This window comes from Caloenas nicobarica, chromosome 20 (genome assembly GCF_036013445.1).
Source record: "Caloenas nicobarica isolate bCalNic1 chromosome 20, bCalNic1.hap1, whole genome shotgun sequence".
Lineage (NCBI taxonomy): Eukaryota > Metazoa > Chordata > Aves > Columbiformes > Columbidae > Caloenas > Caloenas nicobarica.
This window is the reverse complement of record NC_088264.1, coordinates 7,071,668-7,098,159: the sequence shown is the minus strand read 5'-3', so window position 1 is coordinate 7,098,159 and position 26,492 is coordinate 7,071,668. Positions and strand designations below refer to the sequence as shown.

At 51.9% G+C, this 26,492-nt stretch overlaps 1 protein-coding gene across 1 annotated transcript; it reads left to right on the top strand.

Annotated features, from left to right (window-relative positions):
* Window positions 1-7,131: 7,131 nt before the first annotated feature.
* PIGC (phosphatidylinositol glycan anchor biosynthesis class C) lies at window positions 7,132-8,175 on the top strand. Its single transcript, XM_065649088.1, has one exon. It carries the CDS (start codon window positions 7,185-7,187, stop codon window positions 8,061-8,063), a length of 879 nt encoding a protein of 292 aa, XP_065505160.1. The 5' UTR covers window positions 7,132-7,184; the 3' UTR covers window positions 8,064-8,175.
* The last annotated feature ends 18,317 nt before the right edge of the window (window positions 8,176-26,492 follow it).

The window sequence follows — 26,492 nt, the reverse complement described above, 5'->3', positions numbered from 1 at the left end:
GGATGCCCAGGCGAGGCGCAGCAGAAAGCCACAGCACCTCCCGGCCCCACCTTGGGAGCACAGAGTCCCTGCGCAACAGGAAACACCTTTTCCTAGAGCTGGTGCTTGGGAACAGATGGAAAACGGCTTCAAGGAGAAGAGACCCACCTTCTCCAGCCCAGCTGGCAGGCGTTCCAGGTACGGCCTTCAGCAGCACCTCGGCTCGGTGCCATGCCCCGGTGCAGCGGCCACTGCTCACTGCCAGCCCGAGAAGACAACGTCATCGGCAGCCGAGGAGCTGCTCTTGTCATCCCAGGGGGAAAGTCCAGACAGCCACCAGCAGCTGACACACAGACAATCAAAATTAACTCTCGGTCGCATGATGGAAATGTGCTGTGGGGCCAGAGGCTTCCAGTGGGGTCCTGCTGGTTCCCCCAGTGCTTCCTGGCAGCTGCAAGCTGAGCCCCCTGGGAGAAGAAAAAGCAAATCTTGCTACAGAAACCGAGAAACGGCAAAACTTCATGACGGAGGTGTAAAGCTTTTTTTGAGCTTTATTTCTGGGAGGACGGCGGGGGCTGAACCTGCCCATAAGCACCGGGGGCAAGTGGAAGGGCTGGGAAAGCACCCAGTGCAATGGGGCGCGCTGGGTTTCCTCCACGGCCCCATGCAAATTGAGGCCAAAGTGGGCAACACTGCAGGCACATGATGCAGCAGGACAGCACGTCTGTGGCTTGCTCAACACAAAACCAAACCTGAGAGCACTCCCCCAGGGCTGGGAGGGCAGCTGGGGCCCAGGGCAGCCGTGCTGGAGCCGCAGCCCCACCACCCGGTGCAAGCGGTGGGGACGAGGGACGAGAGGGGCTGGCTGGGCACGCACAGGGGATGCCACAGGATCAGCTGCTTCCCTTCCCCTTTTTGCTGAGTGCTAAAATAAACTAAATTCCCACCTGGCTCCATCCTCTCCCCAGGAGATATTTAAAAATAGGGAGGTGGGTGAGGCGGGGGCCAGTAGCAGGGAGTCACTCCCCAGGGACACACGAGGAGGGGGACGTGCATGCCCTGCAGGGCCAAGCCCAGGGGACCCTTCTCCCCGTGTTTCAGGGTAGGACGAGCTCGGATTGCAGGGAGAAGCACTGCATGTGTAAAACACGTCTCAGCCCCAACATCACACCGCTGTTCCCAAGCGCAGGAGCCCCTGCTTGGAGGCTCCAGGTAGATGTTGTTGGAAAAAGGGCAGGAAGGGCTCCTGGGTGAATATCTCCTCCAAAACTGCCGTTGTTTCCAGGCTGAGGCCATGCTGTGTTTGAACGAATGCTTCTTTACTAGTCAAGTGGGAAGGTGAGCAGAGGATCCTTTTGCAGTACACTAAACTAAAGCAGTGATTTACAACCTCTTTCGATCAGTACATGCCAAATTTTTCCCCAGCCGGCCCATTTGCAAGCGCCGTTTCATCCAGTGTTCCCCTCCCCATCTGTTTCTGGTTTGCTTTGTACCTGCACGGCTACAGAACAAACACATCCCCCTGGGCAGATGGTAAAAACCTCGTTATGAAACACCGCGTCCCTTCATGCCTCTCACTCCATGTCGCAGAGCTGCAAAGGGAGGGAAGCAGCTGTGGACGAGGCTCGGGGTGATGGAGAGCTGACACGGGGGACCTGGCACGCGGTTCCAGCCACCACCACCCTGGTTACCAGCTCTCCCCAACAGTCTGTTGCCTTCGCCCTCTGGGGAGTTGTTTTTTTTCAGAGCATTTTGCCACCTGTAGCTCTTGATTCTTTCTCACCCACTGTGGCAGAGCTGGGTCAGAACTTCGCTTCGTATCCCATCCCCACGCTTCAAATTCAGGGCTTAAATGAAGAACAGACTCAGAAACTGCTCAGCAGAAGCTTCATTCATCTCTGCCAGGTCTTGTGGGCACCCAAAGGAACTGAAGACCCTCCTCACTCCCAAATTTTCCACTCACATTTCTCATCTTCCAGCCTCCATGACAACCCATGCTCAGGTTCCACGGGCAGTTTAATTTTTTTACCCCCCAGGTCTGGTTTCATCCCTGTGTCTGTGCATTAGGGATGTGCCACGTATGACCAAGGGCTGAGCTGAGCTTACCTGGGTGGCTGAAGTTCGAACTTGTCCCACCCTACAGCTGGCAGAGCACATCGTTGATGTCATTTTTGGCTGCAGTTACCCGAGGATTATTTTTTTTTTAAGCAGATTAAAAACCAAAACCATCTTCACTAGGTGACAGCTTGACCTTCTTCTCGTTCCCCTACAAAATGGAAGCCTACTGACCCACTGCCCTGGAGCTGGCCGGGGTCACCAGCTTGTCCCTCTCCCTGGAGGAATGTGGGTGGTGGGGAGGGCGTTTTGCCGCAGGGCTTGACCGACCTGTGCTGACTGCCGGGGAATGCCAGGACTGAGGGAGCTCAGTTTTGCAGCTGCCCCAGAGGCCACGTCTGCCAGAGGTCACGTCCCTGCAAGCATCTGCCTTTCTACATCTCCTCTCTCCTGCCACAGCGCCTCCTCCCAGCTCCACAGCAGCGTTCCCATCCTTTACGCCCTGCAACACGCTCAGCAAATCCCAAACCTCGTCCTGACGGGTGCTGGTCCAGCCTGGGATCCTTAGACCCAATCCCAATTTCCTGGACCACTCTCCCCAGCCCTGAGCAGCATCACTGGGTTTCTCCAGCAGCCTCGGTACCTCCTCATCTCACTTTGTTGCCTGGCAGGGTGCTGGTTCCCCCCTTCCCTGGCTACTCCTTTCCCACCACCCCTGTTCTCCCCTGCAAGCCTCCATGTCTTGCCCAGCCCGTCCTACATGTCCCTAGGATGCTGTCACGAGGGGAAACAGCGACGCACCAGCATTCAGGTCCTCCCTGACCTGGGCAGGGACCGTTCACCTGGCAATGCCTCCCTGGGGTCTCTGCGTGCCCCAGCACCCCCCACAAGGCTCAGCCCAGCGGTGGGGAGCTGGGCTGCTGTCCCATTCCATGCTGCGGACTGAATCCAAACAATCCTTAAATAGGTGACTGCAGGCGAGCAGACGCAGCCGTGCTGTGGGGCCATGTAAGGCAGGAGATGGTCTCTGGGCATGGAAAAATTCAGCAGCTGGAGCGGAGCCAACCTCCCCCCGGAAAACATTCCTGCGGAGGGAGGGTTCAGCTCCAGGGTCAAAGGGGAGGGCTGGGGGATTGCTTGGCAGAGAAACGGAGCATCCATAGCTGTGCTTGCAGGCAGCCCCATCGTCCCACTGCCCCAGGCCCACGGAGGGACCCAGCTCCGTCACAGCGACCTGGGACATGCAGCACAACCTCCCGTGTGCTGGTGCTGGCACCGCTCGCTGCAGGGGGACGGTGAGAAGGATGGAGCCTGCACCGCCAGGAGCCTGCAAAGCTGCTGGCACCATTGTGGACTTGCAACTGGGGCAGCCCCGTCCCCCGGGGAGTGACATGGATGGGACGCAGGGGAAGAGCCCCAGCCGAGGGACATGGGGAGGTGCAGGATCTGCCCTCATCCATGCAGCCTTGGGCAAGCTCAAACCCCAAGCAGGGTGTGCTCTTTGGTTATTTTGAAGCCTACAAGCGATGGTCCCACCCTGAGGACAAGCAGACACACCTGGAGGCAGCCCTGAGCCAGCGGCGGGGGTGCGGTGCCCTCTATGCTTGGGTATTCAAATATCTCTAGTGGAGGCCTAGATCAGTCACAGCTGTTTCAGTCCCAGCCTGTCACCTTTTCCAGCCTTCCTTCCAAACAGCTGTAGCAGCTTATTCAAACATTCAGAGACCAGCAGAAACTAAACAAACCCACAGTGGGGTCCCTTCGCAAACAGGAGGGGACATCCAAGCCAACAGGTCCTCCACCTATATGGGATTTGTAGTGCCATGGGGTCCAGCTCCTCATTTCTGCATTTCAGCAGAGGGTCTCACAGCACTTGCCATCTTACGACCTCTTCAGAGGCCAGTGGCACTTGGGGACACCTCATCGTGAGGTGAGGGAGGCCCCGTTGCACGGAATCCAGTGCAGGCATTAAGACACTCACAAAGAGCTTTTGCATCCTTGACCTTGGCTACTGCTCATCCCCGCCGAGAGAGCCCCAGCGGCCACGTGGCCCCAGGAGGGCTGAGGGTCGACTCCATGGCACACGTTTCCCCCTGACTGGCAGGGATGGACGGTGACGTGGCCGGTCCCATGGCCGGTCCTGCTGGGGCTGTAGCGCAGGCAGGTGAGTCATCCCCCTGCAGACAGAGTCTGGGCCAGCCGCGCAGGGCTGAGCTGCCCTTTGGACTGTGGGCAGCAGGTTTGCAGAGCTCACGCCGTCCCCTGCTGCTGGGACCCAGCACCAGTCCCAGCGCCAGCTGCTGAGTGCTGAAGCCCGTTTGGGTCTCCCAAGCAGCGAAGGGGCGCCTGGGCCCGCGGGTCTCCGCGCTGCCGAGGGTGCAGAGCCAGCGCCACGGTGATCCCCTCATTCGGTGGCTGGGCGTCCCGCAGGCGTTTCCAGATGGACCTGACCACACCAAGGCAGCGTTGTGCCCCAGCCCAGCGTCCCTTGTCCCCAGAGCACCACGGTTACGTACACTCGCAATGAGAGCAGAGCGCTGCCCTGCCCGTGGGACGCGCTGTGTCCCTCCGCTGCCATGGCCATGTCGCTTCTCAGGGGAGCAGGAGGGGAGTGCTGCCCTCTGAGCATTTCTCTTGCGCACCCCAGCTTCACTCTGCGACTTTGGGAGACTGACATTTCATTTATTATAAAAATACAAGTTCCCAGGCCCTGGGCTTCAAGGCAATGCCAGCAATCGCGGGAGCTGGCAGCACTCCCTGTCCCTGTGGGCACCGGCTGGTGTGCACGGAGGAACACGCCTGGCCCTGTGCAAAGTGTGGGGATGGGGCTACAGGCAGGGCAGCTGAAACTGAGCCCAGCTCCATCCCGGCGTGGGGTCGCCAGCTTGGCCCCTTGGGTGGCAGGGTGGCCAGCCGTTCCCGCCCTGCAGAGCAAGTGCTATGGCACGGAGCTGGGAGGTGGCACTTTTTAGATGTCACCGTGGAGCGGCTCAGCCCGAGGTCCCCCGAAGGCACACCAGCTTGTGGGGGTTACCTGCTGCTCTGCACGTATCTGGACGAGGTGACGTCCTGCTTGGAGAGCCCCCCGTGGCAGGCGCTGGCTGGTTCCTGTTGATGCGAAGGGAAACATGTGAGGGCTGGGGTGGGGAAACAACCGTCAGCTCTTTTGCCCGCTCCCACCGTGACAGGACACCCACGAACGCCCCTTCCTGAAGCACAAACAGCGCAGTGTTCGGGTTGCTCTGCCCCGGGCTGAGGCCTCTTGCGTGAGGCCAAAGTAAGCAGCTCCTCCACAGCAAGCACCTCTCTGCGGCTGGGAAGGCTCTGACCCGAGCACAAACCCCCACGCGCTTAGGGAAAACACCTCTTGCCTCTGTGAAACCTCCCCTCGTGCCTGTTTGTTCCCCGGTCCCCCTGCTGCACACTAGCTCGCTCTGTTTGGCGAGGGGTTGGGCGGCACCGGGGATGGGTGTCCCTGTAGAGCTGCACTTCTCAGCCCATGCTGAGCCACGACTTCTCCCTTTCCTCTTCCCGCTTTGCTTCTTGAGGGTGCTGGCAGGCTGAGAGAGCAGGGCGCGACTGAAAGGTGACCGGTGCTTGCAGCATCGCACCCACATTCCTCGACATGGGTGCTGGAGCCTGGTTTGACCAGAAAAGCAGGTGCCTCACTGGGCCGGGACGGGGAGAGGGGCTTGCGACACAGGCTGGGGTCACCTGCCGAGAGCGAGGCTGGACACACGGGGGTGTCCAAGCACAGAGAACAGACCAAATCCCACCAACCTGCTGTGCCCTTCTGGATGGCCACTTAAGGGTGGCACATTGGGGCTGCAGGAGGGTCCCCCAGGAGAGTCCTTCACCACGGTGTGTGGGGACAGCCGCTGCCGGGACCACGGCAGGACCCGCATCCCGTGGCAGGACCCGCATCCCAGGGCAGGACCCGCATCCCGTGGCAGGACCCCCATCCCGCGGCAGGACCCCCATCCCGTGGCAGGACCCCCATCCCGCGGCAGGACCCCCATCCCGTGGCAGGACCCGCATCCCAGGGCAGGACCCGCATCCCGTGGCAGGACCCGCATCCCAGGGCAGGACCCGCATCCCAGGGCAGGACCCGCATCCCAGGGCAGGACCCCCATCCCAGGGCAGGACCCGCATCCCAGGGCAGGACCCCCGTCCCAGGGCAGGACCCGCGTCCCAGGGCAGGACCCCCATCCCAGGGCAGGACCCGCATCCCACGGCAGGACCCGCATCCCAGGGCAGGACCCCCATCCCAGGGCAGGACCCGCGTCCCAGGGCAGGACCCGCATCCCTCCTGCCCGTGGGGCCGGCGCTACCTCCCGCAGCTGCCAGCCCAGGCGTTTTTGGGAGAAACGAGGCAGCCCCAGCAGCACCTCCGTGCACGGGCCTGTGTGCAGGGTAGGGGCTGTGGCACCCGGGGTGGCCGGACCCCGGCATGGAGCTGGGGCGTCCCTCTAGCCCCCCAAAAGCTACAGGGACCAGCCTGCTTGCAGGGAGGGGGGCACCCTGGCAGTGCCTCGCACCGCTGCCCGGGGAACAGCAAACAAAGTGCTTCATCAGAAGTGGTTCAGGATGCTATTGAAATCTCCAGCAGAGTAGCCAGAAACTGTGTTTCAGGTGGCTTGTCTCATGGAAGTTATCTTCCTTATCACTCTTGGTATTATCACAAAATGCAATATTTAACGACACAAAGCAGATTATCAATCTATGCCAATGGCATCTACCTTAGGATACGACTACTCAGTTGGAAGAAAGAGGAGGCACTGGTTTGCTGCAGTGTAAGATCTGTCAGCAAAAGCTAGCTGTCACACAAGAAACATCAGTGCAGCCACAGCAGATCCTCACCCAGTCAAGAGAAAATAAAATCACCAAAACAGACTAGAAAATTTGACTCCTCGTCCCCCGCCCCCGCCAGCTCCGGCCCGGCCCCGTCGCGCCGCGGGACGCCCGCAGCTGCTGCCAGGCCCCCCCGCGGCGCGAACCCGCGGCCCGCCCGCCCGTTCCGGCGCGAGCAGCGGCCGTTTGCCGGCAGGGGGCAGCCCCGCGCGGCCCGGCGGCCCTTGCGGCGGCAGCGGGGCCCGGCCGGGCCGCGGCTGCGTGTGCGGCGGCCGAGCAGCCCCCGCCCGGCGCGGGGGATGGAGCCGGTGCCCGGGCGGCGGTGGCAGAAGGTGCTGTACGAGCGGCAGCCCTTCCCCGATAACTACGTGGACCAGCGGTTCCTGGAGGAGCTGCGGAAGAACGTGCGCGCCCGGCGGTACCGGTACCGGGCCGTCGTCTTCCAGTCGGGAGCGGTGGTGCAGCAGCTGTGCAGCGTCTGCATCTTCGTGGTCACCTGGTGGTACATGGACGCCGGCATGCTGAGCCCGCAGGGGCTTTTCGGGGCGGCCCTGGCCGCCTCCCTGCTCGGCTACGTCCTCTTCGACGCCGTGGACGGCGGGGCCGGGCGGCGGGAGAGCGGGCGGACGCGGTGGGCTGACCTGAAGAGCACGCTGGTGTTCACCGCCTTCACCTACGGCTTCTCGCCGGTGCTGAAGACGCTGACGGAGTCCATCAGCACGGACACCATCTACGCCATGTCGGCCCTCATGCTCCTCGGTCACCTCATCTTCTTTGATTACGGCGCCAACGCCGCCATCGTCTCCAGCACGCTGTCCCTCAACATGGCCATCTTCGCCTCGGTGTGCCTGGCCTCCCGCCTGCCTCGCTCCCTCCACGCCTTCGTCATGGTCACCTTCGCCATGCAGATCTTTGCTCTCTGGCCCATGCTGCAGAAGAAGCTGAAAGCCCAGACGCCCCAATGCTACGTGGGGGTGACTGTGCTCTTCGCGCTGGTGGCGCTGGCGGGGCTGGCCACCGTCTCCAGCGTGGGTGCCGTGCTCTTCACATTGCTGCTGCTCGCCGTCTCCTGCCTGTGCCCTTACTGCCTCATCCGCCTTCAGCTGCTCAAGGACAACATCCACGGGCCGTGGGACGAGGCTGAAATCAAAGAGGACCTGTCCAGGTTCCTCATGTAGGCCTGGCTTGGGGGGACGTTCTGCTGTGAGCAGTGCAAGGGTCTTTGCTGGGGGACAGCTCTGGGGAGAGGATACCAGCCCAATAAAACCTCTCGCACAGCAGCAAGGACCACATTTGTGTTACCCTCAGCATCCATTTTCAGACCTGACCTGCTTGGTTTTGGCCAAGGAGGGAGCTGAACCCCACGGAGCGGCCGGCCCGGGCAGCAGCTCGGGGTGCAGGCGAGTGGGACAGTGTGTGCTCTGACCACGCAGACCCGTACCTGCATTTGGGGGTGGGGTACAGGGGGTGCATCCCCCTGAGCAGAAATGCTGCTTGGAAACGCGCATCTGGCTCAGGCGTGCTCCACGTGCCCACGGAGGTCCTCAGCCCCTGGGACCTCGGCGTGTGCGATGGGGACTGACAGCACGTCCCCGGGAGGGCTGGAGGGGCCGGGGGCTGTGGCAGGGTGGCAGTGCGGGGTGGTGGGTGCTGCTGGACCGAGCACGAGGGCGCCCGGGACGGGTGCGGTGCTCACCCCGCTCACCTGCACCCCACCGGTCACCGAGGCCAGATTAGCCTCACGATGCTGCCAGGCACCATGTTACCCTAAATCCTTTAGGAGAAGCGGGGTGAGGAGGCAAGACACCTTGTTCCCCTCTCCAGCCCCTTCCCAGGGGTGGATCTGGCCCCGCCACAGGGTCAGACCCCGAGCCAGAGGGATGGAGCTCAGCACAGACGCCAGTGGGTGCACCCACCGCTGGGGAGATGCCCGGCTACTGTGACAGTGGCGGGGCACAGTAAGGTCCTGTCTGGTGGACGTCTGTCCAGCACTGGACACACCGCAACAGAGGGCGCTCATGGCAAACAAGTCCCGCTGGAGGCCGGGACGAGCTGGCCCAGTGCCGGCAGGGCTTCCCCGGCGCCTTCCCTTTCCCTGCTCCCATTTGGGACCATCCTGCTGCATCCCGGCGCTGCGCTGGCTGTCCTGGGGAGCAGAACCCACCAGCAGGAAGGGATGCACACAGCTGCCCCAGCCCCACCTCGCAGGGATGCATTTTGCATCACCCAGGTTTTTATGAAACTTATTTGGGAGGCCAGTGCTGCAGAAATGCAACTTTCTGCTTTATTTACTCCGTCCCTTTGAGTGCTGGTGTCTCACCCCAGTAAGCAGGCGCTTGCCGCATACTTCTTGGGCTTTCTCGGAAATGAGCAGCCCCCAACGGGGTCCCCAACACCTCCAGTGCTTTGTTACGACTCTCGCCAAGTATTAAACATTGCCGTTGTTGTCATGGTGACAACTACATCTCATTTTGGTTTTAATTAAAGAAAACCTGGAGAGGTTTAGAGCACATGCTCTAGTCTCACAGGGAGCACGGAGTAGCCAGATGCTCACAGTCAATATGACATATTTTAGCTTGTCTGAAATACGAGTATTTCTTCACAAGGTTTCCCAGAACGCTGCTCAGCGACCAGGATGCCCCATCTCGCGCTGGGCTATGCCGTTGTGACGCTGCCACCCAAAGCTGGTTCACAGAGTCCATCAGTAGGGCAAGGCTTGAGTCCACATCAAAAGTAAATCAAATCTAGCCTGCCTGGCTCCAGTCCGTTTCTGCTGCATCCCATTCCCTCAGGGAGAAATATTTCCTGAAAAAATACTCTTCCCAAATTCAGACTCTCAAAACCAGCTCTGGGTTAGGTAAAGTGCAAACATCAACTACCCAGACATCATTCCAGGTAGAGACGGGCACAGGCTGCCACGTTCACCTCCACCACAGTTGGAATCCAGTGGATCAACCTCTACAGATCCCGGGGCTGTGATGGATGCAGCAAGCTCTGTCCAGGCAGGGTGCAGGATGTGTCCCGTGCGGCTCTCGGCAGGCAGTTTCATCCCTGCCCGCAGCCCCACGTCTCTGCTCAGCCCAACTCCTTCCCTTCACCTCCTCCTTAGGCTCAGTCCTTGCCCAGAGATCCCCTAGGGAAAGGCTTAGCCCACACAGATACCCTGCTCTCCCTAGCCTGTGAGATGAAACTATAAAGCTCAGTCCACAGCCTGGATGCACAAAGAGACTTCGAAGGAGGGAAAAATGAAAGAGAGCCGGGGAGGGGGGAGGAGGAGACAGGCCAGGAAGAGTTTCCCTGGGGCTTCTCTGACCTTCTCCTGAGGACACGTGCTCTGCAATACTGCTGAAGTTATTTAAGATGCTGAATAAATGGCCATTATGAGTCTTTACGCCCGAGGTCAGAATATCTGCCACAGAACAAAACTTTGCAATAACTCTGTGCTCAGTTTGGCAGCCACGCTGGACGCCCTTTGAGCATTCGCTACCCGAGCGTACCAGTCTGCAGCTTCTCTGATGAAGCACACGGTGAGACCAAAGAAATAGGTCCTTCTCGGTTTGCATGCAACCAAATCATCACCAAACAACTCTCAAGAGTTAAATGTTATTTTGCATTACACGGAAGTGCAGTTTCTTTAAGTTTCCAAGTCCACTGAGACTTGTGTACTTCAGTGGGACATTTTCCTTTGATTTGAAGCTGGCCAAATGTGAGTAATTGTAAACCGGCCGGGGATAAGCCTCGCTCCTGGGGGAGCTGCTGACACGTGCCGCCTGGAATCCCCATCTACAGCCTCTGCTGCAGGGAAAGGCAAGTGTCCGCCAGCCACGCCGTGCTGCCAGCGGTCGGTGTCCCTCCCCACGAGGGTGCCTGAGATCTGGGAATCCTGGAAAGAGGCAAGCTTTAGTCTTTGAAGATAAGATCTTTATATCTCTTCAATTCCCACCGTAATCACTGAGCTTTTCTCAGCTTTGTGATGTGAGAGGCAACAGCAACGACATATGTGATCAGGAAACCGAAACGGGATTTTGGTCCTAACCCATCCATTGAAAAGCAGCCCAGGACGCATAATGCCACCAGCTGGTGCAGCACCCTTGGCCTTATCCACCCACCCACGGAACGCACACCATCGCAGGGTGCAAACAGCACAGACAAGGTTAAACAGCCTCTTTAAAAAGTCACCCCACGAGTTGATGCTAAAGAACGTGCCGAAGTTTCCCAGCACACCAATACCTTTGTCTTTCTACTTAGGAGATTTCAGGAATGGCTACCAGAAAACCATGAAGTTCGCAGTCCTTTTTCCAACAGTATTTTTTATCAAACACTGCAGAAGAAGGTAAGGATTCCTGTGAAGGGTTTAACAACATTAAATGCCCCAAGAAAGAAGGTTGTACCTTACAGCCTAATGCACGGAGGTTGCCTGGCAGCTGGGAGGACAGCAGCAGCTCCTGGTTGGCGTGCTGTAGGTACGGCCACGCAACTCAAATATCAGCCACCTTTTATTTGCTGTTGGCTCACCTGCTGGTATCATGCCATTGCATTGAGAGCTTCCCCCAGTGCAGATCAGCCTTTTGAACAGCCTGGAAAAAAAGCAGCTTGTGAAATTCAGTCTCTTCCCATTCCCTCTTACCTGAGAGGTGAAGCACAGCCGGAACCTCCCTAAGAACCCGCTGGGTACAAACGTTGTCGCTTCTGTAGTAGTCGTGAGAATACACAATTCCTGAACTCTGCTGAAGTTTCTTTTCCTCAGTACCCGACACAGGGGAGTTCCACAGAGGACATGTAACAGCTGGTCTGAGCTCCCCTCCTCATCCCCTACTCCAGGACACTTGTGTTCGTGGACTGCTGGGAACCTCCATTTCTCCCTTTTCGCAGGGTGCTGGGAAGCACCTTGCCCATCACTGTGCTCTTTCCAGCTCCAGCAATTCCTAGTTTAGCACATGCAGTTCAAAGGTCTAACAGGAATGATTATTTATCACCCTCTCCTAAAAATTTGCTGTCCCTGGGGTTTTTCCCCCCCGCTTTTTTTTGGTAATACCATTGCCAATACTGTTGTCCTCTACCAAAACACAAAGTCGAAGTGAGAAGAAAGAAAAATCTGAGTCTACAGCTCTCTGATCTTGCATCCCTTTTAATTTGAGCAAAATCAGTGCCTGGCATTTCCCAGCACATGCAGGTGGTTCAGCAGCTCTCTAGATATACAAGAGGCCAGCAGGGACCCAAATCAGCCGGAGCAGGAGGAACTGGCCAAATTCAGGAAAGCTGTGTCAGACCTGGCTTGAAAACGAACACAGCCCATGTGTTGTCAGGCCCCTTCTAGACACACACACACAATACTGATCTCCTGCCCCCATCCCCTGAGCAGCACTACTCCAGCTCCCTCTCACCCTCAACTATCCACTACAAAGAAATGTCTTGTTTGTGCTCCTGAAGCGACAGGGTGCAGTCCCAATGCTGTGTTGTACCTCCAGTTTCTATCTACGCAGCTCCCTCTGATTTATCTACGATGGTTTGTGAGACATCTCCTCTTTGTTTTCACGTGAGGAAAAAAAAAAGTCAATAAACCCACGAATTTTACCTTTTTTAGACTTACCCTTTGTATACTTCTCTGGCACCCAAAACAAGCACATCTTTTAAACATTAAATCACAGATTTTATCTTTCCCATAGGGACAGAGACATTTGGAATCCCAGAAGTAACTACTTACAGCTATTTGAGCTCAGATGCTCCAATGAGGTCGGCTTGCAAGGAATTCGGAGGTTTAGCTTGAAAAAAAAAATGGTCAGAACAGCTGTGATTTATTTATAACTGTGCAGATTCACCAGTGGAGAGACTGCTGCAATCTTCACACAGTCAGGTATTGCTGCTGGTGCATTACACCTCTTTTAGGACTCTTTTTGTTAGAGAAGCTGGCTGCTCTTCTTCCTGCTGATGCTAAACCAAAGCCATTTATACAGCACAATCCTGGCAGTTAATGAATTCAGAAGCGGTGGTAGAATCCCAGCAGAACGTCCCTCCCACCTCGGAGGGTGGGAGTCCCCACAGAGCCCAGGCATTTGCTTCCATGGGCTGTTAATGGCTCCATTTGAGAAAGAGTGGGTAGACCCTTCAATAGAAAACCAGCACACATTTGTTTTCTAGTCAGAATTTTTATTTTCTTTAAATCCGGGCTTATCATTGACATCTGAAAATAAAATCTTTTATTTACAAATAGGCTAGTACAAATTAAAGATAATTTTCGACAAAAAAAAAGAGGGAGACTGCATGCAAGAAAAAAGAAATGTGTACGTTAGGATGATCTTCCTGGAACAGCTGGTGGAGGTCGCCTAGGAAGAAGACAAAAAATAACCCAAAATTCACAGGGGGTGCGGGGAGACGAGATTTAAAACACAAGGTCGGGAAACAATAAAATAACTTATATACAAAATTATCTTAATAAAATGGGTTAAGAGGAAAAGGCACAGAACATGCACAGTAAGGAAAAGAGCAAGAGCATGATTAGAATGAGCTGGCGCTCGGCACAGCCTCGGCTTCCATCCTCACCGCTTCCCATCTGACTCGCTGCTGCCAGAGGACGAGGACAATCACGTCACAAGCGTGGAGAGCGCTGGTCACAGGCTTCCTAATTTTCTTGCAGCAAATATCCTCTGGAAGAGCTTTTCCCCAGCCAGCCTTAAAATTTGCACCACAGCCTGCTTCAAACACTGTTCATGGAGTGGACCTTTTTTAAGTGAGATTCTGATGAAATTGGCAATGATCAAACAAGGTGGCCTGTGGGCCGGATTGGGGTATCCGGAGGGGACATTGCTGGGAAAGGTTAAAAACGTGGATGACAGCAGGGCAAGGAATCTACTGCTGGCCCCAGCAGGGGAGACGCTGGGCAGCTGGCGGCCCGGTGCAGCGGTTCGAGAGGAGCGGCTGCTGCCCCAGCGCAGAGCACTGACCTGTCACTGACCGGCATGCGGGACCCAAACCCATACGGGGGCAGGTAACATAGTCCGGCCAGACGGGACATGTGTGACCCTGCTTCTCGCTGAGGGGGGTGCACAGACAGCCTCAGGCATAGCCATTAAGGGTCATTAAAAAAAAAAAAATCTCTCCAAACGTTACAGCAAGAAAGTGAATACAACAGGGATGTTGCTGCTTTGCTCATCCCACCTTCCCCCCTCCTTCCCAAAACTTAAGGACCAACGCAGTGACTTTGTGCTCAGTGACAACTGTCCTCTCCCGTCAGCAGCTGTTGTGCTGCTTGTGCCACACGGACCATCTCCTCCAAGCACTGGTTCCAGTTACTTGGCTCACACTGATCTGAAGGAGGAACTGAGTAATCAAGACGTCTGCATATTCGTACACAACCACTTGAGGGGGAAATCCCTTCCAGACATAACACACGCACAGTTTTACTCCAGCTCCTGCCCTGGAGGATTCACTCTGGCCTTCTGCTCAGCTCTGAATCTCCCCCAAAACGTGCTTTCCTCGACAATGAAATGAATACCAGGTACAGCTTGAAAAACATTCATCCGCTTCCCAGCAACACATCTCTGCTGCACGCCCAGCCCCTTGCCGGGCAGCAGGCTGAATGCTTCCCATGGGCCACTGCTCCCCCTTCGCCCCTTCTAACGACATCTCCAGTGATGTCAATGCAACGCGCATCTCCAATAAATCCTCACCGCAGTCCCAACAGAGGCGCAGCGCAGCGTGCTGAGACGACAGCGCAAGAGACAGAAAACCACTCACGCGCATCCAGAAAGTAATAATAAAAGCCCATCAAGAGTTACAGTTTATTTCAGGTTCAGAAATGCAGCGTAACATTTTTACAGCAGGTGTACGTGAGGCTCAGTAATGACCATGGTTTCGGGAATCAACTTGCTGTGCCCAAAGGTCAACACCAGGAACCATGTACACATCATGAAACCGAAGCAGATGTTTTGGCTCATATGAAGTAGGGCATTAACATACAGAGCAAAATTCAGAAAGAAATCAAGCGTTTGCTTCTTACAAAAAGAAGCCAACGTTTACAGTGTCCTGGAAGAGTAAAGAGACAGGCAGTAAAGCAAACAGCCGGCAAGACGGGACAAATCATATATCAAGCAAGAGTGGAGGACTGTCTGGACGGGAGGAGCCGTCGGCATCAGCTCGCCTGCAGACAAAGCAAGAGGAAAGACAGGCAGAGTAACATTCGTTTACACAAGGGAGCTGTTCTGCTAGAGCCCGGGGAGGAGGTTCGGTGCCACCGCGGGGGAACCGGGCCGCCTGCACCCCGACACGTCGGGTGCCTCCCCAGCGTCACAGGCGCAAAACAGGCCTGCTTTGAATCCAGGAGGTTTGGACTGCTTTAAGACAGAAAGACAGAACTAGCCAGTAATCTCAATATGCTGTATACACGTTGTTTAGTGTAGCTGTCTGCGACAGAGAGTATAATATTTTCTATGTTAGGTTTTAACATGAAATGCCATAACCTATAATGGATCTCCTTTAATATGATAAATAATCTACTTTTATGAGGCTTACTCAGAAAGTGCAACAAGATCAGCCATAAAATAAACACACATTAACTATGTACATAAGCCTTTTCATTGAACATACAATCTTTTTAATCCTAACACAAGATCCCTTGAGACTGAAGGCCGAGAGCTATCCACGGCACACGCAAGCTCTCCAGCTGCCGGTCAGCCGTGGTGAGGTGAGCAGGAACACATTCTCTAGGCGGACACTCAGGCTTAGCCTAAATGCAATACTAGCACCCTCCTGCAACGTAACTACATACGTCACCCAGCTAATTGCACACCCCACGTAAGATCAGAAACCCTGCTGTTGCTTAATGGACATCTCTACTCCTCCCTGTCAGTCTTATGAGCTATGCCAGAGGGAATTTAAGAAACAGAGAGGGCAACCTGTGCTTCTCAGCTACGGGAGCTCGGGCTCAGCTCGGGCCATGTCGGGGTGTCTGCAGAGGGGACGGTGGCCCGTGGGAGGGGGCCAGCCCCTCCGGCACGTCCACGGGGTGCTCGTCCTGCTGTCCTTCAGGCACGGAGCGAGTTGCTGCCAAAGCTGCTCCTTGGAGAACAAGGGATGGGAGACACACAACTCGCCAGCACAAGGAGCGAACAGGACAAACAAACCCATTCCAGGCCCTGTACAGCAGGAGGAAATGGGCTGAATTTGGGAGGACAGCTCTTATTCAAGTGGATGCGGCAATTTCTTGGGAAGCCCTTAATATTTTTCCTATAAACAACAATTCTACGTTGTGCATTCTGAAAAGCGTATATGCAAGAAGTTAGAGGTCAAATCATCAAACTCTGGATCTGTGCTCAAGGTTAATTATTAACCTGCACACCTAAACGTGTTGCATTTAGGGCGCAGGGCCAGATGCTGATGTGATCTGCATGAGGATGCAGAGAGCGGGCTGTGCAGCTGTGTCCCACAGGTGCTGCTGAGCGCGGGGCCACAGGCGCCTCACGGCCTCCTCCTCCTCTTTTGGGTAAACCCACCCTTGAGAGCTTCATTGACAATCTAGGCTTACTGCTGAGAAATACAATTTCTTGGAGGGCAGAGCTAAGGACAGCGCTGAATTGTGCTACCCACTTCTTTATGCTTGACAGAAACAGAGTCATTAAAGTAAATTAAGGAGTCTCAAGTACAGAGAATTGAAAAACATGTTTTTAGGCCAGGATATATGTCATCTAATTGTGGCTCCTACCTTAGCAGCATTACCACCCTGGTCTCCCATGCGGCCACACCGGTCTGAATCACCTTCTGGAGGTGCTGCCTCTTTCCACTGAGCAAAGGCGACCTTGGGGGTGGTGGGACAAACCCAGCCCACGGCCTTGCAATGTCACTGAATGAATCTCAAAACGTGGGGATAAAGCAACTTTCTGTGGCTGAAGCGAAGAGGCGCAGAGCTTGGCTTTCTGTCAGCAGGCACCTGCCGGTCAGTCACAGAGGGCTCTGATAAACTAGATACAGGTTTGCTGGCTGGGAAACGGTATGGACTGCTATGGCTATTTATAAATATACACCTAATAGATGCGTGAATGTTACAGCAGAGAGCGCTACACAGTGGAAAACTGTGTAGAACACCAGAAAAATCATCAAAACTTTTTTTTTTCTAGTAACAATCAATATAACTGTAGTTGGGTTTGCAACCTATTTTTTTTTTTTTCCTTGAAAGGCGATTCTGTGCATTTCTTGTTGGAGACGTGGGCCTGTTCTCCAAACAAACACCGACTGCTTAAGCAATCTTCTGAGATGACCAAGACGTGGGTGCTCTGACGAACTCCCTCCTCGCTGTGCTTCAGATGTCGGCCTCTAGACTCCCCAGGTGTGTGTCACAAGTATGACAGGAAATTAAAGTTAAGCTAACATACAAATCATGATGCTTTCCCAAGCTCGTCTCTCTTATGCAAGCCGAAACAGGATTTGCTTCAGCGGTGAGCACAACTGTTAGTTAATCAGCAGTCTGGGAATACGTAACAGGCAAAATCCCCATTGGTTGTGGCTCTCTGATTGGATTCTTCCTAACCATGGGGCTACAGCATACTGGAGCCCTTCACGCCGTCTCGATAAATAAATTTCTTAGGCTGATTATGCTGGGGGCCTTTGAAACCACCAATTGCTTTGTCTAGGGATCTGTAACTATAATTGTAATAACAGTAATTAATATTTTCTGAAGAAACAAAGCCAAATTCATCTCTAGTTTAATTCTGCTAACTCAGTAAGTTTTAGGTAATAAGGGTGACACTGACCCTAAGCGTTTAAAGTGCAGTTAAGACAAAAAGTTTTTATAACGCATTAATATATAATATACAAAACAATAGGCAGAGAGGACCTCTGCAAGCAAACAGCTGCGAAAATAATCCATTGCCAGGATGCACAGCTGAGCACTTCTCAGTACCCAGCTGGAAAAGCAACCCTAATCTGAGGTGTGCAGGACTTGAAGTGATGCACAGAGAAAATATTTATATCCTGGGCACAGTGGAGCTTTATCAACTGGTGTGAGCAAATACTTCAAACCAAACCCTTGGAAAGCTCAGATGCAAATCTAGGCCGTAGCTCTGTGAAATGGCTCACACAGTGGGCAGAAGAGCAGTAGCCCATTTAAAGCTGTACATATATTTCTATATGTACCCGTATCTCCTTCTGTTTCACAAAATGACCAAAAGCGGCGCTCAGTTCTCTGGATCCTGCTGTGCAGCGCATTTATACACATTACAGGCACTCACATACCCACAGGGCTTCCCATGAGTTCAGCGGGAGCGCAAACGCGAGCAAGCGCTAGCAGAGGACAAAGCGAGCTGGCGCACGCCGTTCTGTCACGTACTGGCTCTTCAAACTGCTCTTTCACATCCTTGCTGCAGGGTGGGATGGCTCCACAACGAGCCTTGCAAGCTGGGGCACTGCAGTCTGGTCCTTACACCAGCCACCCAACCACCTCTGCTCATCAGCCACCAACGTGGAAAGAAAGTAAAACACACGTTGTCCCATACACACCCTTCCTGTTCAACGACATTCCTTAAAAACTAGACTTTGGATAAGGAGAAGTTAGAGAAGCAGCCATCCAGCAAGCTTCTTGCAAGAAAGACGTGGAAGTGTGGGGCCTTCGGAAGAGCTTGATAAGAAACCACATCGTTTTTCTCCGCCCAGTTTAGCCATTCAAAAAATAAAATGGGCATAACTGTGTAATTCCAAAGGACAGAAAATCTGAAAGGTACAAATAAAAATAAGATTCTTTTCAGATAAGAGGAAAGGAAGAAGTAGATCAAATCAACACGTGCACAAACACACACAAAATCAAGCCCTCCTTTGACTGTGAGCACAGTGGCCTGGGTGAACACGTGTCAGTAAGTTAGCTAACATCAGCTATTGCAAAAGGAGAAGTCAAGGCAGTACAGACCTTCCCAAAACATTTAAGACCTCATAAACGATGTGGAATGGACAGAGAGTATATCAGTAAAATGGGTTACTTGCCTATAGATGTCCATACATGCGACTATACATTGGTTATTGCAACAGTTATCAAGCAATTTGCTCCCACGTATTTGGTTAACAATTAATGACATGCCAGAAACTTCTTTTAGTCTAACAGGGATGAATCTAACGGACGAATTACAGTGGGTCGAGTAGGTGAAGGGGGTGGTCTTCGACTGGAAAGAGAGAAGAAACAATAAGCACAAACACTGAGAACAAACCCGGCACCTCTTGCTGTCACAACATGAACATGCACATGCACCCAAACACAACAATCTTATTTCCGCGTACACGGAGGCATGACAGCCCTCAGCATCCACATTGAGCAGTGGGTTGCCACATGCGTTCCGTGCCTCAGCCTCCTCGCGCATTGGGCGGCTCTGCTCTCTGGTCCACAGCCCGGCTATTCTCCAAACACAGTTACCTTCTCGTGCCATGGGAACCGTCAGGGGAGATCAGCATTCCTGTTTTCTCCAGGGTCAGGCCCAGCCTGGACAACCACAGAGCGGACTTACAGGCGCGTTTCAGCGTGGCCAGCTGGATTCGGGCAGACAGCCGGCAGAGACTTCAGCTGCTGTTTGCAGAAAAACCTGCAGCTTTTTGCACAGCTGGGCCAGCTGAAGCCACACCGACGTGCCTGAATTTGAGGCACAAATCTTAAGCTTTAAATCAGTGGCCACTTACGAAACGTTAGCTGTGGCTTCTGGATTCATTCATTTACCACTAATGTGTTCTTCTATCAACTTCAGTAACTGCTAAGAGCGTCCCAGTTGTTTTGGGAAGGCTTATGGGTCTTTATTCCTCTATTTCAAGTGGCTGGTTCAGCACAGGCTCCTATGTACTGCAAACTACTGCATTTCAATTTGAGCTGCATCGCCATCTGGTAAGAGAGCAGGGTGCAAGAGTTAGACAGCAGCAGTGCAATCCCCAAGCATGTCCCACCTGCAGGCCGGGCCGAGCAAGGATAGTCCAGGCTGAGACCTTCCCCCCCGGCTTTGTCCACGGATGACATGCCAACTCTGCTGGAGTTAGGTTCTCTCTGGTACCTACATAATTGCCTTTTACATTTTTGCATGTATTTAGGGTACATGGTTCGTACCGGTGCTTTGTGGCGATAACTCCATCAGTTAAGTTACAAAGAGTATTTTATTATTATTATTTAGCCACCTGGGCTAAAACACTCAGGACTCAGCAAATCCTGTGCGGAATCAGACATGACAATACCTGTTTGGCCTCCAGCTCAGACAGTTCTGCCCAGCACTGCTGTGTGCTTTAAATACACCCAAGGTATACCAGAGACCCTGTTCCTCACAGCCTGCTCCCCCAGCACGGCTTTGTTGCTGCAGTTATTCTATCTCTGACACAGTTGTTTTGCTTCCTATTTTCTTTACCGGGAAATACTAGTGTTCTTTTATTCCTTAATCCAGCCCAGATCACCATGAGAGCACATGAACTCAGGGTCTGAAGAAGGTGGGGAGCTGAGAGCTCTTCAGTTCCCAGCCAGCTTCTGCAGACTTCATTAATGGCCGCGACAAATCCTACAGTCCCCTCTAGGACGGTCCTCAACCTGTCAAAGTAGGAACAGTTCCTGTCTCTGAAGAAGGTTACAAAGGAAACGTGTCTCATTGTGTTAAAGCTAAATAGAAGATGAAACAAACGTAACAATGTGTTAATCTTCTTTGAACTGGAACATAATATATGAGACAAATTTACACTTGACTAAAAAAGTCTCATTGGCTCGAAGTGCATCTTGTATGACAATATTCTCTTTTGGTGAAGAAATGAGAATCTTAATCCCTAACATGCAATGAATACAAAATATGCCAACTGAAGCGTTCAAGTAAATCAACGAGCTAAAAAAATAGGCAAAATATAATTTATTCATGGTGTATTTTTCTTACAGAAAAAATGTTACTGTGTTAACTATTGTTTTTTGTGCTGCTCCAGTGTAGGTCTTCTGGACCCATTTCCAAAATTTGTAGCTTCATAAGGAACCACTTCTAAGGCTCTGCATTTCTGCTGGGTTGCATTAAATTATTCCTTTGTTGAAATGCCTCACATCGCATTGTTTAGTGCTTACTGAAAACTTCGTATCATGTGTATACAATTTACAAACAAGGGAAAACGCATACAGCTGTCTTCATATCAAATTTAAAAGATACATGCATTTTAATACCAGGTTGAATGCAGCACACTAGATTCAAATAACGTAATTTAGCCAAATTGCTATTTAGCCCAGCAGGATCAGAAACTGGAGAGGACAGTGGGAGGATTTCCTGGATGTAACCCGTCAAACCAAACCTGAACCAAAATCAGGCCAGAGCCTCTTTTCCTCCTCGAAGCAGAGCTGCACTCTGACCATTATATTTTGAATTTTCATTCAAGCCCAGTCCAGACCTGAACAGAGAAATCCCGCAGCAAGCTCTCCTTTCCACCCAGAGCCCAAGCTCCGCCACCAAATCCCGCTACGAATACCTCCCGGTGGAGCCGTTCGTGTGTATCTGGGATGCTCTGCGTACAGACACTTCTGTGCATCTTCCCAGCGGGTACAGGCAGGGACACGCGGGAGGACCAGGCAGAGCTCTCCCCGCTGCAGCCCCTCTCCTCTGCCCCGCCGTGGTGCTGCCTTGCTCCCACGCCGTTTCACGGGGCTTCCCTCCAGCTCCTTCGCCCAGCACACTGTGACCAGGGGAGTGGGACCCGCACCTGGAGGTCAGAGGTGCCTTCCAGAGGGGCGGCAGATGTTTGGGAAAAGGCAGCGCTTGGGAAAAGACTGGCTCCCTGTTGCTGGCAATGCAGGAAGAGGATCCCCAGGCAGAGCGCAGGGCGGGGGTTCAGCTCGGGGACGGGACCTTTACCTTCAGTAGCCACCAGCACACGGTATCAACCGGCGTGAGCTGAGACTCAAGTCAAAGTCAGGGAAAGGACAAAAGCCCAGGAGTTGCCTGTCACTAGATACCCCCGTCAGGGTGACAAGTCATCAAGTGACCACTTTTACACTGGGAGCAGGATTCAGACTTTTTTTCCCCTCCTAACAGGAATCTCAACCGCGACGTCAGGAGAAGAGGCATCTTTCTGCCCTGGGTGGTGGCTGGGAGGGCAAGGGCTCCCCTGGACGGAGAGGCACAGGGACCCAGGCACCCAGAGAACCACCTTGAGATACCAGAACCAGCACCACACTGCTCCTTGCGAGTGTAGTCCCACCGTCCTCTTTGCTCTGGAGACCTCTGAAAAACACCGGTCTGAGGGAAGCCTTGCATGATTTCAGCACGATGGCCTTCTGAGCAAAGGTTACGTAAATGAGCTCTGCCAGACTCTCCAAATGTGGAGAAAAGTGGAGCAAATAGCAGTAACCCGAAGCAGAGAGCAGCAGAGGGAGCTCCAACCTGCCTGTGGGCAGAAGCAGAGGAAAAACAACCTCCCCCAGATCCCTGCTCACACTGGCTGCCATGTCAGTGAGTAAATAAGTGACTAAGCCCAATTAAATGTTTAGTCTGAGCCCGGAAGATGATAGCGGTAGAGACGGCGTAGACTGCGTCTTCCCTGCATTATCAGGCCAACTCCGACAGCCTGGGGCTGCGTTCGCGGTGCCGAGCTGTTCCCAGGCCCCAGACAGCAGCTCTCCATTCATAGAAAGCTCCTTCTTATAAAAGTGTCACTGCTGCGGTAATTCCAATTCGGTTATTGTCTCCAGCATTTCGGTTTTCAAGTATTGGGGCTGAGTTCTGCTGCCTGGCCTCTTTTTAACAGGCTGCTTGGTCTGTTGTGTGGTGGGGTTTGTTGTTGTTGTCTTTTTTTTTTATTATTTTTTTTTTTTTTCGTATTTAAAAAAAATGGAAATGGTGTTTGTAAAAGCTAGTGCTAAAGGGGCAGGGGATCATGGGTCCCCAGGGTTGAGTAAACGAGTCTGCAGAAAGAATCAGTTCTTCTAACTAGCACACATTAAGCAGACACAAAGAATTTACCAATGAAAATTGCGGACTAAGTATGTATTTAATAACTCCCTGATGTTGCTGCACAGACTCCTTCTTTGAAGAGCTCACGGGGGTTTTGAACGGAGGATAACTCTTACCCTGATGCAAAAACTTTTTAAAAAAGGAAAAGTTTTACATTTATTTTTAACCTAAGCAGCACACCCCATTTTTCCAGTTTTAAAAGAACTCCTAATAGCTTTAGCTAGGCAAATGCAGAGCAAAAGAAACTAAATAAAGCAAGTCTAGACTTAAAATTCGATCAGAAACATATGGGAGCTCTTCAGGCATTTGCCTTTTGAGCAGTGCTATCGCTCCCCACACAGAGTCCACAAAATATGCTTTCAGTGAAGCACGGCCGTAATTACCATGGGAGGCCCCGCTCGAAGAAGATGGCTTCTCTTCTCGGAGCACAGCAAACATACTTCTAAATAAAAGGCTTTCATTTCCACTTACATTTTACATTCTTATTTGCTTGTGACCACCAGAGAACAGCTGCAGAAGGCATGCACATAACTACACTTTACGATACATCCTATAGATCTGCAATTGTAAACAAAACTCCATGATTCTCTCGCTTTTACTATGATCTTGGTTTCCTTATAATGCAGCCCTCTTGGAGTACCCTGATACATGACATGCACCTCTCGCTGCAAGAAAGGGAGCAAACATCCTGGCTGTCACTTCCAGCTGGAGTTGCACCTCTTCTTGTCCGTGATGAAAACTAACGTGATTATCAGTGTCACTGTTGTTAATGAGGCCATTCAGCGCCCTCATTCACTAATGATCCAGTGCACCTTGCAGGGGACAGGAGAGTTGCAAGGAGAGCCTTTCAGGATGCCTGCAGGTTCAGGAGGTTCAAATCGTCACCGCTCTATTTACATCATACGTCTTCTCTTCTAGCACAGGGAAGGCTACAAATGCACCGCTGTTCTGCCCACTCTTTCAGACAAGACAAGAAATATCCTGCTTAACGCTCTTGCTCTAATCCTGCAGAGCCTTCATGGCAACTTATTAAAATACTCTGCTTTTAAAAATTAAATATTTAGATACCTATTAAAATAGGTATATTTATTAAAATATTTATATAATACTATAGTATATATAATATAAAATATTTATATTTATAAACGTTAAATAATTACTGGTGACAAAACACATCTTCAGGTTCCTGTATTTCTGGCAAACAACATTCGCTATTGTTTGATTCTACTTTCCTTTTTCAAGATGAGAGACAACTGAAAAAAACCCACTTCCTTCTACTAACAGTATCTTGAGAGAAAAGGCTAAGGATGAAAAAAAAAAAAAGTTTTTGCTGAAAATACTTAGCAGAATAAATTACTTATTCATTCAGTTCACCAGCTAATACTCCCAAAGCAGGCTTCAACTGTGTGAGAGGAACGCACTCACAATATCATCTTTATCCCAGAGTCACTTCTTTCAACTCTTTTCAGGTTTCTTCTTTTTCTGTCTTCCTCTCTCTTGCATAATTTTTACTTATCCTTCCCCCTCCCATGGGACCAGTCTACACTAATCCACGTTGCTGAACTCTGAAAGTAACTTGCAACGGTCTCAATCAAATGGATCTCTCCCAGTTCACCTCGTTTTAAAAACGTTTTTGTTGAACAAGGCAGGAGCAAGTAGCTCAGGAACAATACTAAAGATGATCAAAACTACCTGATATACAATAAATAAGAACAAACCTAAATTCCACATGGAACAAGTGACTCCTCAAATACATTTGTTCACAGCGGATTGCCCATCAGAAAATTCCTAGAGCACTGAGGATACAAAGTGGAGAGCCTGCCCCTGGCTGATGGAGGGAGATGCTGATGGGAGGCAGCGGCTGCAGCCCCAGGCTGCAGGGTCCGACATCCCATCAACTTCGTTTTACTTGATCTTCAGGACAGTCATCTGGAGAAGAGGTAGATGAAGGAAGGTGGTGAACAAAATCCTATTGCTAGTCTAGAAGAAAGGAGATTGCTGCTCTTAGGGGCAGCAATCGGTGAAGCTCCTGGAGCAGAGGTAGAAACCTTCCTGTATCTCTGGCGGCACTACAGTTCACGTGGCTGAAGAATCAGTTCTGTGCATATCCTGTTCCAAATTTCTGGTAAGATAAGTATTGCAGAATTATAATGAAACCACTGAAGTTGTATTGTGATTTTTTACATGTTTTTAAAACCTGCTGTGACCTGCTTTCTGGCCAGTCCCTCCAATATTTATCCTCCTCCAGAACGCTAGTTCTTTCCTTGCTTCTATTAGGACCGAAGCTGCAAGGTGACCAGTGTTCCTCAACCGGTTTTGCACATGGCAGTAGGGCTACCCTGACTGGTGTAGCTAGTGTTTCGAGTGGTTGTCAGAGCCACTGACACCAGGCTGCTGCTAAGAAAGATTGCCTAATATTGCATTTTATGGTTTGAAAACTGGAGGAAAAACTTTAAGACAGAAATGCAAGGAGCGGGAGACAGATTTACAAAGGTGCCAGGGAAGGGATAAGTTGGAAAGAAATCAAGACAAGACGATGAGAAGGAAAGGAGGGACTACGTGGGAGAGACAAATGTACTGGGCAGGAAACCAAGTGAAGGTAGAAGGTGAAAGAGGAAGCAAAAAAGCATGGTCAAGAAAGGGACAGCAGGGGAAGGGCAGAAAAGAAGATGAAATGAAATAGTGATGAAGGAGCCAGTGGACAAAGGGAAAAAACAGTGCTCCTTTCTAAGAGATAAGGGAAAATAAATGGAGTCTCCTGCTCAAAGCAGCCAGCAGCAAAAGGAGCATATTACTGGGTGTGCATTACATCAAGAAATGTAAATTAGACTGGTAACAAATTACACAGGGGTGTCTTTCCCCAGAGCAGAAATCACAGAAAGAATAACTGATATTCTCATAAGTTTTGTGATTTTGTGGTCCTTGGACAGGCAGAACGTGAAAGGTAGCGACTACAGTAGAGCAATGGCCCCTCCTGTGATGGGCTCTGGCTTTGCATCACCCTTGTATGTCTATTCTTTTGACCACAGACATGCAATGCAGAGCTAAATTAGTTATTCTTTGGCTTTCTTTTTCCCCTTAAATTCAGCAGGATTTTGAAATCTCTCCAGATAACACTCTTGCTTCCATGCTTGCATGAAACACTCCTAATTACTGATTATACTTTTTGAATACAACCTTCACTGAAGATCCATTCAAAGAGGACAAGTGGATGCTACTGTTGGACAGAGTTGTGCTCTTCTACTTGGTTGTTCAGATAGAGATCATCCAACTGAGCATGCAAATGCTTTAAGGTGGGCACTGACTCATCCTGCCAGAAGACTTTGATGCAATGGCTATCTGATTATTATTTATATTCCATTAAAAATATAGTAGTAAGCTTTTAAGGCTGCAAGGTCAAAGTTTCAGAAGAGAGGAGATTCCCAGGCTAAGGCAGGATAACTCTTCTGGTCTTACATGCCTGTGCACTATGACAGATATTAATCAGAGGATCACGTGCAATTTTTTCAAGGGATACCCTTATGATTTAATAAACAGGGTAAGACATTATATTAAATCTTTCCAAAGAACCCTAATCCGTACAAATCCATCACAGAAAACTTACTTCATGGTTGATATTTGGCAAAAAGCTGAGTACAGAGCTTGCGGAGCAGGAAACATCAGGCAGTGATGCGTTCTGCAGCGCTT

Excerpts from the sequence above, each read along its gene's own strand:
- PIGC (XM_065649088.1), top strand. The coding sequence starts at position 7,185 with ATGGAGCCGGTGCCCGGGCGGCGGTGGCAGAAGGTGCTGTACGAGCGG.